Source organism: Alligator mississippiensis, chromosome 1 (assembly GCF_030867095.1).
Source record: "Alligator mississippiensis isolate rAllMis1 chromosome 1, rAllMis1, whole genome shotgun sequence".
Taxonomy (NCBI): Eukaryota; Metazoa; Chordata; order Crocodylia; family Alligatoridae; genus Alligator; species Alligator mississippiensis.
This window is the reverse complement of record NC_081824.1, coordinates 48,042,636-48,056,459: the sequence shown is the minus strand read 5'-3', so window position 1 is coordinate 48,056,459 and position 13,824 is coordinate 48,042,636. Positions and strand designations below refer to the sequence as shown.

The 13,824-nt window shown below is 43.7% G+C and overlaps 2 protein-coding genes across 9 annotated transcripts in view; one reads left to right on the top strand and one right to left on the bottom strand.

Moving 5' to 3' along the window:
* The window catches only part of FBXO9 (F-box protein 9), a 34,658-nt gene extending 28,672 nt beyond the window's left edge, over positions 1 to 5,986 (bottom strand). For 3 of the 4 annotated variants that reach the window (XM_006262409.4, XM_006262411.4, XM_019497241.2), the window contains exon 1: positions 5,865 to 5,986. In XM_006262409.4, the coding sequence (XP_006262471.1) occupies positions 5,865 to 5,867 (3 nt within the window). In that variant the 5' untranslated portion in view covers positions 5,868 to 5,986. The remainder of the gene's footprint in view (positions 1 to 5,864) is intronic. The other variant, XM_006262410.4, reaches the window with a different exon arrangement.
* A 3,017-nt stretch (positions 5,987 to 9,003) lies between these two features.
* The window catches only part of CILK1 (ciliogenesis associated kinase 1), a 42,959-nt gene continuing 38,138 nt past the window's right edge, over positions 9,004 to 13,824 (top strand). For 2 of the 5 annotated variants that reach the window (XM_019497256.2, XM_019497247.2), the window contains exons 1-2: positions 9,005 to 9,144; positions 9,871 to 9,920. The gene's annotated coding sequence lies outside the window, so the exon portion shown is untranslated. Of the gene's footprint in view, positions 9,145 to 9,870; positions 9,921 to 13,824 lie in introns of all 5 variants that reach the window. The other 3 variants (XM_019497267.2, XM_019497251.2, XM_019497272.2) reach the window with 2 other exon arrangements.

Sequence of the window (13,824 nt, the reverse complement as noted above, 5' to 3'; positions counted from 1 at the left end):
AGTAAGACATGAATATACAGCCTGTATATGCATCTCTAACACTTCTACATAGCACCAGCTTCACAGAATCTCACTTAAAAAAAATTAGATATATTTCCCTCCCCATCCACATGTTCCTGTTGATATGTACAAGTAATTCAACTGTGTCAGGTCTGTTATTAAACTGTTAATGAAAAGAATGCTTTTGTGTTTGACTTCAATTGGCCAGTGTCAGGACTACTTAGCTGCCATATAGTTATCATGAAAAAGATATTTAACTCCACAAAAATCAGATTGCTTGCAAACTTCATACCTCATGAAAATTAGTCATAACTTTCTAGAGGAAACTGACTGCACATTTGGTTTGTCTTCACTCATTTAAAAAGTTCAACACAGCAGTCCTGCTTATAAAGGTGCTTTACAACTAAGTCGCAAAGGAATACTTGGTGCATTTTACCATACATATAAATGTACCAAGTGTTCCTTTGCAACTTAGTTGTAAATCACCTTTATATATATATGCAGCTAAAACAGTGCCTGAACAATTGGTTCAGCATCCAGTGGCAAAATGCTTAGCAGCATCACCCTGAAATGTAAAAAGTGCCACCTAATTCTCTTCTACTTACTGTTTTCCTTTGCACTGCAAATGTAATACCCCACAAAGTGCATTGGTCTGCATTGTGAAAGTTTACATCCCAAACAGAAGAGCCAGAATCAAAAGCTTCGTTGCTAGTTCGAAATGTAAATCAACCATCTTTCATTGAGGCTAGCAATCTGGAATATCCCATTCTCCCCATTTTTAAAGAGTTTATCTGAAGAATCCCTCCAATTCTGGATGAAAATCCTAATCGGATTTCAAACATGATGTAAGTGAAATAATCCAATATAAAATTAATATTGGCATATTTGCTATAGCTTTAGTGTGTCACATTAATCAAGAAGCATTTTAAGACACTGCAGGCAAGCAGTGTTCACTAAAGGAATTCTGCTAACAAGACCTGAATCCGTCTTGCATTTTCTGTACCCACTAGGCATATCATAAATGACTGCAGAGATGCAAGTGGTATTGTGATGTTACAACTATGAAATCAAACTGGAAGAGGGAAAGATGCACTCTAAAGTTATGAGCAGGGCTCCTGGTTTTCTCCGATTAAAAAAACAAAAACAAAAAATTATTTGACAAAACCCCCAAAATCTGTTGTTAAAATTAAAAGCCCCCCCTCCCCCCGATGGTACCCCAAAGCATACCTCAGCCCTGCTGGTGTCCCTCAAGTGCCCCCACAACAGCCCCCGCTCCCTATTTGTGCCTCTTGCCCCCGCCCCCCCCCCCCCACAGTCCCTGCCCCACAGTCCCTGCCAGAGGGGGCCCCCAGCTGCCAGGACTATGGGGCCAGGAAGCCAAGTCTGCAGTTCCCTGCCCCCAACAGCAGGCAACTGCAGCAGAGCCAGCTCCTCCACTGATGCCACCTGCTCGGGCAGGGGTGGGGCCAGCTCCTGGCTCCTCCCAGCCCTGTTAGTGCCCCCTAGCTGTGACCTACAAACCCACCCCACCCTGCCAGAGGGGTCCCAGGCCCCCAACAAGCCACACACACAGGCTCCAGGAGCAAAGAGTGAGGCTGAGCTAAGCCCAGGTGTGCCTTGGCTGACTGAGGGCCTCAGGCCCCACCCTTCCCCCTGCAGGCAGGGCCAGGTTTCCTGCCCTGTTGCAGGAGCTCAACCAGCCTGAAGAGCTCTTTGCAAATGTGGGGAATCCGTGGGTTTCTCTGCTAAAAGGAGAAATCCGCGTTTTCTCTGATAAAAAGGGGAAATCCATGGCTTTCTCTGTTTTTCCATGGGAAATGGAAAACCTGGTTCCCTGGTTATGAGTGACAGAAGGTAGTATTCTGATGGACAATATTGCTGAACAATATCAAAGCATGGCCCAAAATTCTGGTGATCACGGTTGAGATACCTTAAATAACAAGAAGACCACTACCAAAAAAACCATGACATGGGACTGTTTTCTCTGCCTGCTTTATTTTGCGCACATAGTAGGAAACAGCTATTTGTTCTGGCAATATCATGGCTTCTTAAGAGAAAAGTTCTTTAGCTTACTCTGTTCAGTCTCTCTCCAATGCAAGGGAAGAGAAATGGTCACATACTTGAAACTGAAAACTTAAAAAGCTATTACTAATGAAAACAGGAATCCCCACACTATATTATTGAATAAGGTTTACAAACATTTTTAAATCTTTACTAAGTTTCAAAAATTAACCATGTAACTTGTGTCCTTTAAAAAAACAAAAACTACACACAACTATGCAAGTAAAACTGAAATAGGTAAGTATATGTCAACCAAGAACAGGTTTTATTTTGATTAGCACAGCATAGGAAGTGTGTACCAACATGCAGATCTCGTTAGCATGGCTTTTGGAAATGCTACATATTAAGCTTAAGTGCAAGGGTCTTTAATAAACCAAAGAATACACAATGAATGAGACACAGTGCAACCTCCACATCAAACAAACTGTTTTTACTAAAAGTGCTTGAGACTTAAGGACCTTTAAAAAAAATAAAATCTAGCTATTGTTTTAAAAACAAAACAAAACTGTAATTAATGCTTATAAACAGAGCACAAAAAACAGACTAATATTGGGGAGTCAATCATAAGATATATATTGCAAACAATGACTGAACAAAATGAAACTTTAGTTTTACTGACGATTACAGCTATTGCAAATTAAGACCTTAAAGCCACAGTTTGAATGTTAGGTTTACATTAGGAGGGAAAATCTGGTTCAGTGAAAGACATAATCCTGAAATTGGGGGGGGGGGGGGGGGGGGGGGCGGCAGGCGAGAAAACAACGACGACAACAACATACCACTACTAGAGCTCACCCACTCTAAAAAAAACAAAACAAAACACAGTCTCAACAAATATTTCAGAAGAGTACTAAAAATACAGTACAAAAAATAGACAACTACTTAAATCAGTTCTGTATTTCAATACATCAAAAATATGTTAACACTCACTTTTCCAAATGGCTGTTTTAATACACAAGATCAAAATTTAAATATTAAAATCAATGTCCAGTTGCTACTAGAATTGTAGCGTTAAAACATCAATGTTTAGCCAGATGGCCTTAGAAAGGAGATTTGGCCTTGACTAAAAGTTGGGTTCCATTCCAATTTAAGCTGAGTATACACTGACTCAACCCATATATCTAGCTCTGCAAAAACGCAGGAGGAAGCAAGTTAATGCTTTATCTTGATCTATCATCTAGTTTTTGGGAGATGTTGAATGTAGTATCTGAATGCAACTAATAACTGGCCACTCTAAAGTTTGGCTACAGCATGTGTGTCTAGTGTCCTAGATTACAATGGGTCTGCTGGGCTGGTCTGTCATCCATACAGGTTGCTCTTGTCTATATCTGAATGACTGTGTCCCAGGACTGCTGATATTTTTCAGAACTTGCACTGCAGTATGCACAGCTTCCACGGAGTAAATGACACTGAATCAATTCATTTTCAGTTTGCGATCTGACATTCAAATTGCATTTTTTTGAATCTCAATGTTCAATACTTTTAAAAAAGCTACCAGGAAGATGATTATTTCTAGATAATTTATAATCTAAAACAGTTTTTCTAGCTTTCAGAGTCAGAAGCTTCACTTGGAAATTTGTGTTTTCCTTAAACTCTGCTTTATACATCTAATTAGACACTGTTATTTCTCGGTCAATGCAACTTGTGGACTGGACTTGGAATACCCCATAAATACAGTATCTAAGCACCTACGCAGCCTGTAAATACAGTGGGTATGCGCACTGATTTCCAGGAAAAGGGGCATTCTTGTTAAACCACTTAAACCTATTAAAAATTACACAATAGCAAAATATAACGGTGGTGAAGTTAAAAGAATTTTACCACTGAAAGCTTTCTGGAACAAAAATACCTAAATGTAAAATCTAAATTGAGTAATCCACTACTCAACTGTCCTTTCACACTACTTCATATTGTCAACTTTTGTCTTGGCTACCAAGTTTTTACACTGGTCACTGAACTCTCAGAATATCAGTCAGTGTTGCCTGAGCCATTTTATAGGAAAAGACCTTAAACAGCTCACACACAGTCCAAACACCTGAGCCTGCCCCATCTGAACTTCCAGGCCTGTGCAAAGCCCATCTGACTAGCCGCAAGTTTAAGAGATCTTTTAGCTAAAATTCTGACCAGTCACTTGTGTCTGCACATAGTACATGATCTAGTAAATGATCTCCAATTTGTGGTTCTCAACCATTTTGGACTCAAGGTGCTCCTCAGAAAATGAGAGCTCTTAGCTTCCACTTTTTGACTGCAGAACAATTCTTCAGGTGCAAAGAACTCAGAAAGACCACAACAGGTGAATGCTTTTAAATTTATGATTTCATATTTAAAATCTCAGGGTTTATCTTGTGAATTGATTGAGAATCAGTTCAGTAATATGATGTTTCTTCTCCCACTTTGAGAAACTGAAACTGAAATATCAATGTAATGTGAAGCTCTGCAATGTTCTGGAGTTCACACAAGACTGTTTTCCCGATTATTTAACCTCGCCTCCTCTGCAGAGGTAAACATGAGCTTCTCTCTTGTTAGCCTTTCCCTTACTAACTTCACTGCCAAATTATCCATTCTATTCCTGTCTCTATACTAGCAACATAATAAGGACGTTATCATGCTGCTTAAAGGCATTTTCACCCGGAACCACTTTAACACAACTATACAACTGTCTAATGAGTTTATGAGGTCCATATCAATAAAAACTAGCAAAAGAAACAACCAAGTGGGGAAACCTGGTAACCGTGAGCCAACTTGTTTCGGATTATGCCCTGTAAAAACACGTGGGTCAGGTTAACTCATGCATTTGTTTACAAAGCTCTGTTTAAACTTGTCATATCCAAAGAGCTTGTTCATGTTCAGAGTTCAAGTTGATATTGTTTTGCAAGCTATAAGTCCAGGTTTTTTCCCTTAAACGGTACAGCAGCCTAGCAACTCCCAACTAGAGTTTAACAGTACTGAAGTAAAGACTGAGGTTACTGACATACAGGTTCCCCGGTACAGTTAACACCAGGCTCAGCTGATCCAACGCAAAAGGTAGTCTTTGCATCACCCACAACCACTAGACCATTTGGGGATGAAAGCAAACTTTAGGTGAACTATTTGTCTTCAAGTCCAAAGGGGTTGTGTCTGTGACACGGTCGCAGATTTAGAGGATCCCCATGGGCCTTTCCCTGGCTACTGCATGCTCCAATTAACACTTTTACCTGCTCTGTGCACCTAAGGAGCTTTTATGATCTGGGCCCAGTTAGACAGAGCCCCAAGAATATTACGACCTTCCCACAGATAAGCAAAGATTTCTTAGGGTGATGGCCCATTAGTGCCGTGAGAGATGAGGGCATTCCAGGGCGACAGCTTTTACTGGACCAGAGACGTAGCTGGGGTCGAGCTAGACGAGCTTAAGCCGTTCTTTGACGGACAAGGCAGGGACCTCCCGTTTCGCGATCCCAAGCTCCTCTAACCCTACCCTAGCCATATCACCGGCTCAGTAAAAGCTGCCACCCTCGGAAACCCTCGCCTCTGGCACCGTTTCTGGACCTCCTCCGTCACCCTGGCGCTGCCCTCTCCTTTACTTGCCGTCCAGCTGCTCCGCACGTGGGTCCCCTCTTTCCTTCAGGCTCGGCCCCGGCCGAGGGCGCCGCAACAGCCGGGGGGGACGGGACAGTTTAAGTAAGTGCCCGGATTGTTTACCGTTGTAACAGCCGGGGGGGGGGGGGGGGCGGCCGTTCCCGCCGGGCTCGGGTGGGGCTAGGGAAGGGGCGAGAAGCGGCGGCCTCCCAGAGCGGCCGGGAGACGCGGCCCGGCCCCGGGCTCACCATGCTGCGCTCGCTCCGGCGCTGCTGCCCGGGGGTGCGGCCCCCGCCCGGCTCGTGTCCCGCCCCGCAGGGGCTTAGCAGAGTTCTCGGTCAGAGAAGCGCACCACGCAGCGGGAGTCACTGCGGGCCCGGCGTACGGCAGCCATCTTCTCGAAGAGTGAGGGGCGGGAGGACCTAGAGCAGCCAAGACCGCGGCCAAACATGCCCCGCCAGCAGCGAGACAGGAGCCAGAGCACCGCCCCGCTCTCCGATTGGCCCCTGGCGGCCGCGCAGCCTGCCGGGAAACGCAGTCGCCTTGGCACACTGGGCGCAAGGCGAAATGGTGCATGCTGGGAAACCCCTCATCCCTAGGATTCGGCGGAGCGGGACATGCCGGGAAGTGTAGTCCCGCCCCAAGCTCTTGGAGGGTGGGTGGCGCGGTGCATGCTGGGCTGGGGCTGCTACTCGCTGTCATGGGGCAGAACCTGGGCTGCCCCCAGGGATTTGTAGGAAGGGGCTGGAGCTCGCTGACCCGCCTTTGCGCTTAGACTCATGGGCCTTGTCAGTGGCCTGGGAACAATGGTGGGGGGATATAATGTTCTCCCCTCAGATGCCTGCTAGCCCATAATCCAGGGGCGGGCAATTATTTTGGTTAGAGGGCTGCTTACTGAGTTTCGGCAAGCCATTGAGGGCTGCATGACAGGCAGCCAGGGGCAGATAACTATTAATTTTCTGAATTTTTTTTAGGGGCCCTGTGGGCTGGATAAAATGGCCTGGTGGGCCACATCTGGCCCACCCCTGCCATGATCTCAGGGGTTTCTGCTGAGGAGGATCTGCAAAGTGTTCCTGCTGCCTCCAGATGCAAACATAAGTGACATGTTTTGTCCAATCTGGCCACAGAAAACAGTTTATACCTGTGACCAAACACAAGTGCAGGCTGCAGATAGGGTTGCCAACTCTGACTGAAGCTATTCAGGGAGAATTTTTTTTTCCAACATGATGTAATGTCATTAATTGTACTTTCCAACCCATTCACAATATTGATCTGGATTGCTTTCAGCAGTCACTGGGAGATTGATGCTGACTCTGGTAGACTCCTGGCCAATCTGGGAGCGTTGGCAACCCTAACTGCAGGCAACTTCAAAAATGGCTGATTGGGTAAAAATCTGACCCCTCTTCTGTGATTTCTGTTTGTGCTCTCAGCAAGCCTTGGCCCCTGCAGCAGATGCCCTGTCAAACCAGAGATGACCAGTCCTGCCCTTTGCCCAGGCTTTCAGAACAGGCCAGGCTGCCTGCCCCGCCAGCTCCCTCATAGCCCTCACCTGAACTTCTAGTGAGGGAGAGGGACTGAGCCCTTGGCATTGGCCTCTAAAAGGTCCTGGGGCTGCATGGCTTCTGTAGGCGGATCCCTGTAACTGCCCAGATCCCAGTGGCTTTGCTGATAGCTTCATAGGAAAGTTGGGCTGGAAGGGACTCACACGGTCATCTAGTCCAGCCCCCAGCTCAAGGCAGAGTCATCCCTGCCTAACCCACCCTGTCAGCCAAGTGTGCATCCAACCTGCATTCCCTGAAAGTTTCCAAGGATGGAGATTCCACAGCTTCTCTAGGCAGCCTGTTCCCATGCTGGACCACCATATGCAGAGACCGGGGTGTGTCTGAGTGGCACAAGTTGCAGGGCCACTCCAGACCTAACTTTGTTGAAATGTAGTGTTAAACATACATTTTCGTAGCCAAGGTTTATGCATCTTTTTCTCTTTCTTAAGAGCTTTCAAATACTTCTGAGAGAAGCTCTCACAAGTCAGCATTCATGTCACAGTATGAAGAGTCCTGTCTCAATGAGCCACATTACGTGTTTGAGTAAAATAAGTAAGTTTCTATTATGGAGTTACTAACAGTAAAACTTAGTAGTGCAATTATAAATAGTCCCTAGAAGATGTGATCCTGTTACAGGCAACTGAGCATTTCAGATAACTCTGAAAAGCAGCTGATATGGTTGTTGTGTATATTCTAGCTTTCTAAGCTGTCAAGATAATTTATCAGACCCCCCCACACAAAATATGCTTGTCTGTCCTTTTAGATGAAAACTGAAAACATTCATTATATTCCACTCACATAGTTTATGGGTTATGCTAAAGGAGTGGGATAATAAGATTGCTAATTATAATGTACAAATAAATACATTTATACATTTGATGTTATAGGAATGATTTAATGCTAAATTTTTCCCTTTAATAAGCATAACCTGCTCCAGCTGGCATCATTTAAGAATGATCTGTGGGCTCAATTTAAAAAAAAAATTAAATACTATAAAGGCCAAGGTATATTGATACCAAGTCTAACTTCCCAGATCTTTGAATTACATTTCTGGAGATTCTATCACATCTTCAAATTAAATCAGTTTGAGAAAGCCACCATGAAGCAACTTATTCACTAGAAGTCCCTGCATTGTAGGGCGCCAAACTTTTTATGTCTGAATTCCATTGCAGGATTCATTCTCATAAAATATTGCTCAGAAGTCTGAGCATGTACGCTGCTCCTGAGTTTCAAGTTCAGCATAGATACTGGCATGACTGAAGATGGAAAATGTCTCTGTTATCCATTTCAAGAAAAAGTCAGGAGAAAATGGAGAAAGGCAGGAGGAGTTGGAGAAAAAGACAGTAAGACAGTAGTGCCTGGCAAAGGGGGTGATATTAATTGCTTGCTATTAATGTTGTCTTCTCTGACTCTCTACTTAATTTGGCTCGATGGAGCTTCTGGTACTCAAGCAATGAAGGATCAGGTCCTTTGCATTTGTACAGCTATATTAGAGGCTTAATCCTGCGTGCAGATGATACCTGGAGCAGTTTATTGTGCAACTGGGGCCTGTGTGATTGTAAAATATTTATTCTGCTGAATCAGATCATTCATTTGTTGTATTAGGTGGTTGCTTCAATATTTAACTTGGTCTTGGGGATATGAAGAACCCAGCTGGATAAGGATTTTTTTTCTAACTTGGAAAAAATATCTTACACTTAGTCTTGCCTTTGGTAAACCCCTTCCAGCCTTGAGGGAGAGCACTGGAAAGAAAAGGCCAGAGAGGGGAGCTCCTGGGTTGCTTTCACTAGGGAAAGCTCCTGGTTGTCCCTGGTTAGTGGCTGCATTGCCTTTGTTTGCTTTACTGTTGGTGGGTGGAAAATCACTTCCTTCCCCATAGCCATCCTCCCCACCCCTTTCCTCTTCCCCAATTCCCAGCTAGGGAGGATGGCACAGTTCAGTCAGCTCTGGCTTCTCTCAGATGGACTGCATGGCTCCTTCTAGCAGGGTTTGTACTGTGTATATTAAGCCTAACTAATAATACTGCTTTGTTGCATTTGTACAGAGCGTGTTGTACAGGCCGTCCTCTCCTCTTGCCAGCTTGTCTGTGACTTCAGAAGGGATTCATGGCACTCACAGAGACTCTGGACAATTAAAAATGCCTAGGGAAGAAGTATGGGGATCATAAATGACACCAGACTTGACAGATTTAGTGGCTCTTGAGAATCAGGTTAATCCTCTGGCTTGCTTTTTTTTTTTTTTCTTTGCCACAGTTGTGTGCATCTCTCCCTGACTCCCATAGCTGGGTTTGTATGTTCACTGTCTTTTAAAATCAGCTGCTTTTCCCCTGTGCTTTTAGGACTTTTCTGGTCATCTTTACAAGATAGCTGTATATGAAAGTTTTTCTGACTAGGCCTGCATCTGCTAAGGGAGGGACTTCAGGACTCCTATTTCGACTCCTATTTCTTGTTTGGTAGCAACCATTTTTCATTTGATTTGCTGATGGTGTTTTTGACGGACTAGGACCTCATTTTATGTAAGAGTATATGAAAATTACTCAGGAAAGTGCTGAGAGAGCTGCAACTATTATCACTCAAGTATATATTCGTGTTGTTTTTCTTTTTCTTAAAAAATGACTTTCTGAAACTTCATTTCTTTGCATTATGTTGCTTGCTGTGCTTAGGCACTAGTCCAGAGAATCTTTTATAACAGAGTTGAATGCTTGTTTTTCTAGAGCTGTATGGCATTGAGTGACTACCATAAAATGGGCTGTCTTCACCAAAGGTAAATGTTTTTCAAATGACAATTAAATGGTAGGTCTGTTCATTATAAACAGCAGCTTGGATAACATCAGTTCCTGTTTTTTAGAGTTGATTACCAGCTTTTTTATAAAGCTATTAATCAAAAGTATAGTATTAATACAATTCTCTTTATCTGTGCAAGGTTTAACTGCAAATAAAAATATATTGAAAATATTAGCATTAGAAATGTCTCGCTTAAGAGGTTTTTTTAGAAGGATTTATGTGTTAAACAGAGAAGGAATATTCATCAGTACATGTATCTCAGGAATCCAGCTTGATAGCCTTAACATTTGTTTAAAAATTTCCTGTGCTTTCTAAAGAACTTTTAGAAATATCTAGGTAAATTTTATGTGTGTAAGTAGGGGTTTAAGTTGTAGCCGTGTTGGTCTAAGGATATAGGCAGACAAGGTTCCTTGGGTGAATTTGATATCTTTTATTAGACCAACCCAAATGGTTGGAGAATAGTTATTAAGCAAGCTTTCGGGTTCAAAAACCCTTCGTCAGGCTGAGGAAGCTGCAGCAGTTGCTGTGTGCTCTTCCTGGATGGAATGAAAAGTAAACCAACTTTTGTGGGCTGGGCTGGGCTGGGCTGGGGAGTCAGTTATGTGACAGTTATGTCAGTTATATGTGTAAGTAGTCCTTCATCCAGGTCAGTGATTTTGATGGGATTATTTGTGGGCACAGATGCTTGCAGGGTAGGGCTCTGAAATAATGATTGCATATGTTTTTTTAAGGAAAAAAATCTTGTAGTTGCTTTTTGTATTGTAGCTAACATTGTTATCTGAAAACCATACAAATAAGCTCAGAGATACGGACTCATACTTTGGCAACTTTATCAGTGTCTGAAAGCTTTTAATTCTGAATTGGTTTTTTTTCCCCACTGGTTTGTTCAATGTTTTCCATATTTATAGCTGAAAAGGACTGTATACACAGTGACAGTAGCTTACCTTAAAGGATAATGTAGTCTTAAAAACAGAATGATGTAAAGAACACATTTCTTTATACATATTACTCCTACCACCTGAGATTATTGCTTTTGAAAGAATGTTGAATTTATCAATGCTGTTTGTCAGACCTGAGAAATGTATAAAATCGAACAATGAACCTCAAAAATGTTAGTTTCACTTTTGTTTCTAGTCAGTTTCACTGTGAAATTTTCATGGAGGTAATGCATTCTTTCAGATATCAGAGAGGGTGTTTATTTGCCTGTATATTATTTCAGATAATTATTCAAGCTTAAATTTAAGTTCACAATGCCTTTTAATAACATAGTTAAGATCTACAGAGGAGTGTACATCTTCAAAATGCTGCTCAATTATTAAAGGGACTCTTCCAATTGACTTAGGCCAGACTTTTAGTTGGGGAGTGCGGTTGTTTTAAAGAAACCTCTGTAAAGCTTAAATAAAAACTTTAAGTAATTTATTTTAATTACAGTGAGAACTTTTTTTTTTGTTTAATTACAAGCCAAAAATAAAATCCCATGAAGTTTATCTTTCCTGCATGAGAACCAGTGAATATGACTAAGAAAATGTGAAAGCAGTTAGGGTCTTATCCTGCTGGCTGCTCACTATAGACATACCCTTTTGCTTTGCCAGGTTGCAGTGACTTCAGGATGACATTACTTGTAGGGGTGCACTGATAGAGATTTTGGGGGCTGATACCAATAGCTGATTTTTAAGGAGGCATAATGGCCATTACTAATCTGATTTCTGATACAGCTGCATGCAGCTGATAAGTCCATTGTGGTGGATGGGGGTGGGAGAGAAGGGGCTTGGGGGGGGGGGTGGAGGGCAGATCAACACCCCCTGTGGTGAGGGAGGTAGAGAGTGGGGTAGAAGCAGACTGCCCAGGCAGGGCATGGGACAGTGCCACGGCTTGTCTGGGGAGAGTGGGGGAAAGGGGCGGCTGCTGCCGCTGGTTGTACCCCAGCATGGCACGGGGGGGTGGGATGGAGAGTGTGCCCCCAGATCTGTACCGGGCAGGGCAGGCAGGCTGCAGCTGTGGCCTGAAGCTGGGGCTGCATCGGGCTTTTCTCAGCGGAGGCTGGGCTCAGGGCAGTCGGTGGCAGCACTGGGAGGGGGAGCTATGGCAAAATTTGGGGTGGCTGCAGCCCCCCCCCCCATGCCTCACTCCCAGCGCTACCTGCCCCAAGCCAAATCCCCGCTGAGAAGAGCCCAGCACAGCCCTGGCTCCAGCCCACAGCTGCAGCCCACCTCCCCCGCCCCACACAGATCCAAGGACACATAGCCTGCCCCCTCCTCCCCACAAGCCCTCCTGGGGTGTAAGCAGTGGCGGGAGCCGCACCCTCCAAACAAGCCACACTCTGTCCTGCACCCTGCCCCGACTCGGCAGCATCTGCCCATTCCCACTCCCTCCCTCACCACGGGTGGCATTGATCTTCCCTCCCATGCTCCTTCCCTCCCCACTTCCTTTTCACCACAATGGACCTATCAGCTGCACGCAGCTCTCCATGCTGCCAGGCTCTGCTCTTTGCCACCTGTGTGCTGTGCTGTGGCAACCTGCACACATGGGCATTTATTGGCCAAATTATCAGCTGCATCGTGCCGATTTCCAATACAGTCAATTTTATTTATATGTGTGCCAATCTGATGTTGGACCAGTGTATTGGTGCACCTCTAATTACTTGTGGTGAGACATCCTGGAGGGATGCTTAGAGTCTTCTCTTAGTTCAAGAAGAGAAAACTAAAAAGGTAAAAAAGGATTTAAATGGTGAAAGGGAAATGTACTATAAATATTTCAATAATTCCTTATCAATAACTAAAATCAATACAATTTTTCTTAAATCAATGTAGACATTGGGTTAGTTGATTTATATTTTTTCCCTTCATGAAGACTAAAATGATGTTAGCAGCAAAGATTAAAATCCTCAAACCAACACCTTTTGTATTCATCTACCCAGTGACCCTGCAGTGTGTATATCTGTCTCCATGTTAAAACCACTGGTGGATATTTTTGAAATTGTTAGTCAATTATAGTTCCAGTTATTAGTTGCCCAACTTGATCCCCTTGTGCTTGATTCTTCCCCTACTCCCCCACCCCCACCCCAAAGATGCTAAGTACCCAGAACTCCAGTGGACTTCAGGTTACCTCAAACTGGCCTGCAGAAAATTACTGCCACGTGCTCCATTAAATGGGAGTTTTTCTATCAGGATTTCTCAATTTTCTGACCTTAGTTTTTGAAATGTTATAACTAATTCCTTCTCTGTAACTGAAAGAGGTTTATAGGGATATTGTCAACTCCTTATGGGCATAACAGAACATAAAGGAAATAGGAATCATAGGATTACAGGAAATTAGGGCTGGAAGGGACTTCATGAGGTAATCTAGCTCAGGGCAAGGTCATCCCTGATTTAAACCACCCCAGTTATGTTCCTGTCAAACCTGCTCTTAAAATTTCGAGGGATGAATATTCCACAACCTTGTTAGGCAGCCTGTTGCAATACTTACCCCCTCTCATAGTAAGACAGGTCTTGCTCATTTCCAGCCTAAATTTCCTCTGCTGTGGTTTGAGACTATTGCTCTGAGTCCTATCCTTTGTAGCCAAAGAGAAAAGCCCATCTCCATCCTCTCTATAATCTTGCTTCAGCTATGTGAAGACTGTTATCAAATCACCCCCTAGTCTTCTCTTCTCCCAACAAATTACCCTAGTTCTTTCAGCCTTTCCTCATGTTTCCCAGGCCTCTAATAATTTTTGTCACCTTGTTAGATTCTGTTCAGTCTGTCCCTATCCTGCTTGAAATGTGGGACCTAAAACTGGACACAGTACTCCAGGCGAGGCTTCACCAGTGCTGAATAGAGCAGGAGAATCACTTTCTTTGATTTGCAAATGACACTCCTCTTAATACGATCCCATATGTTGGCTTTTT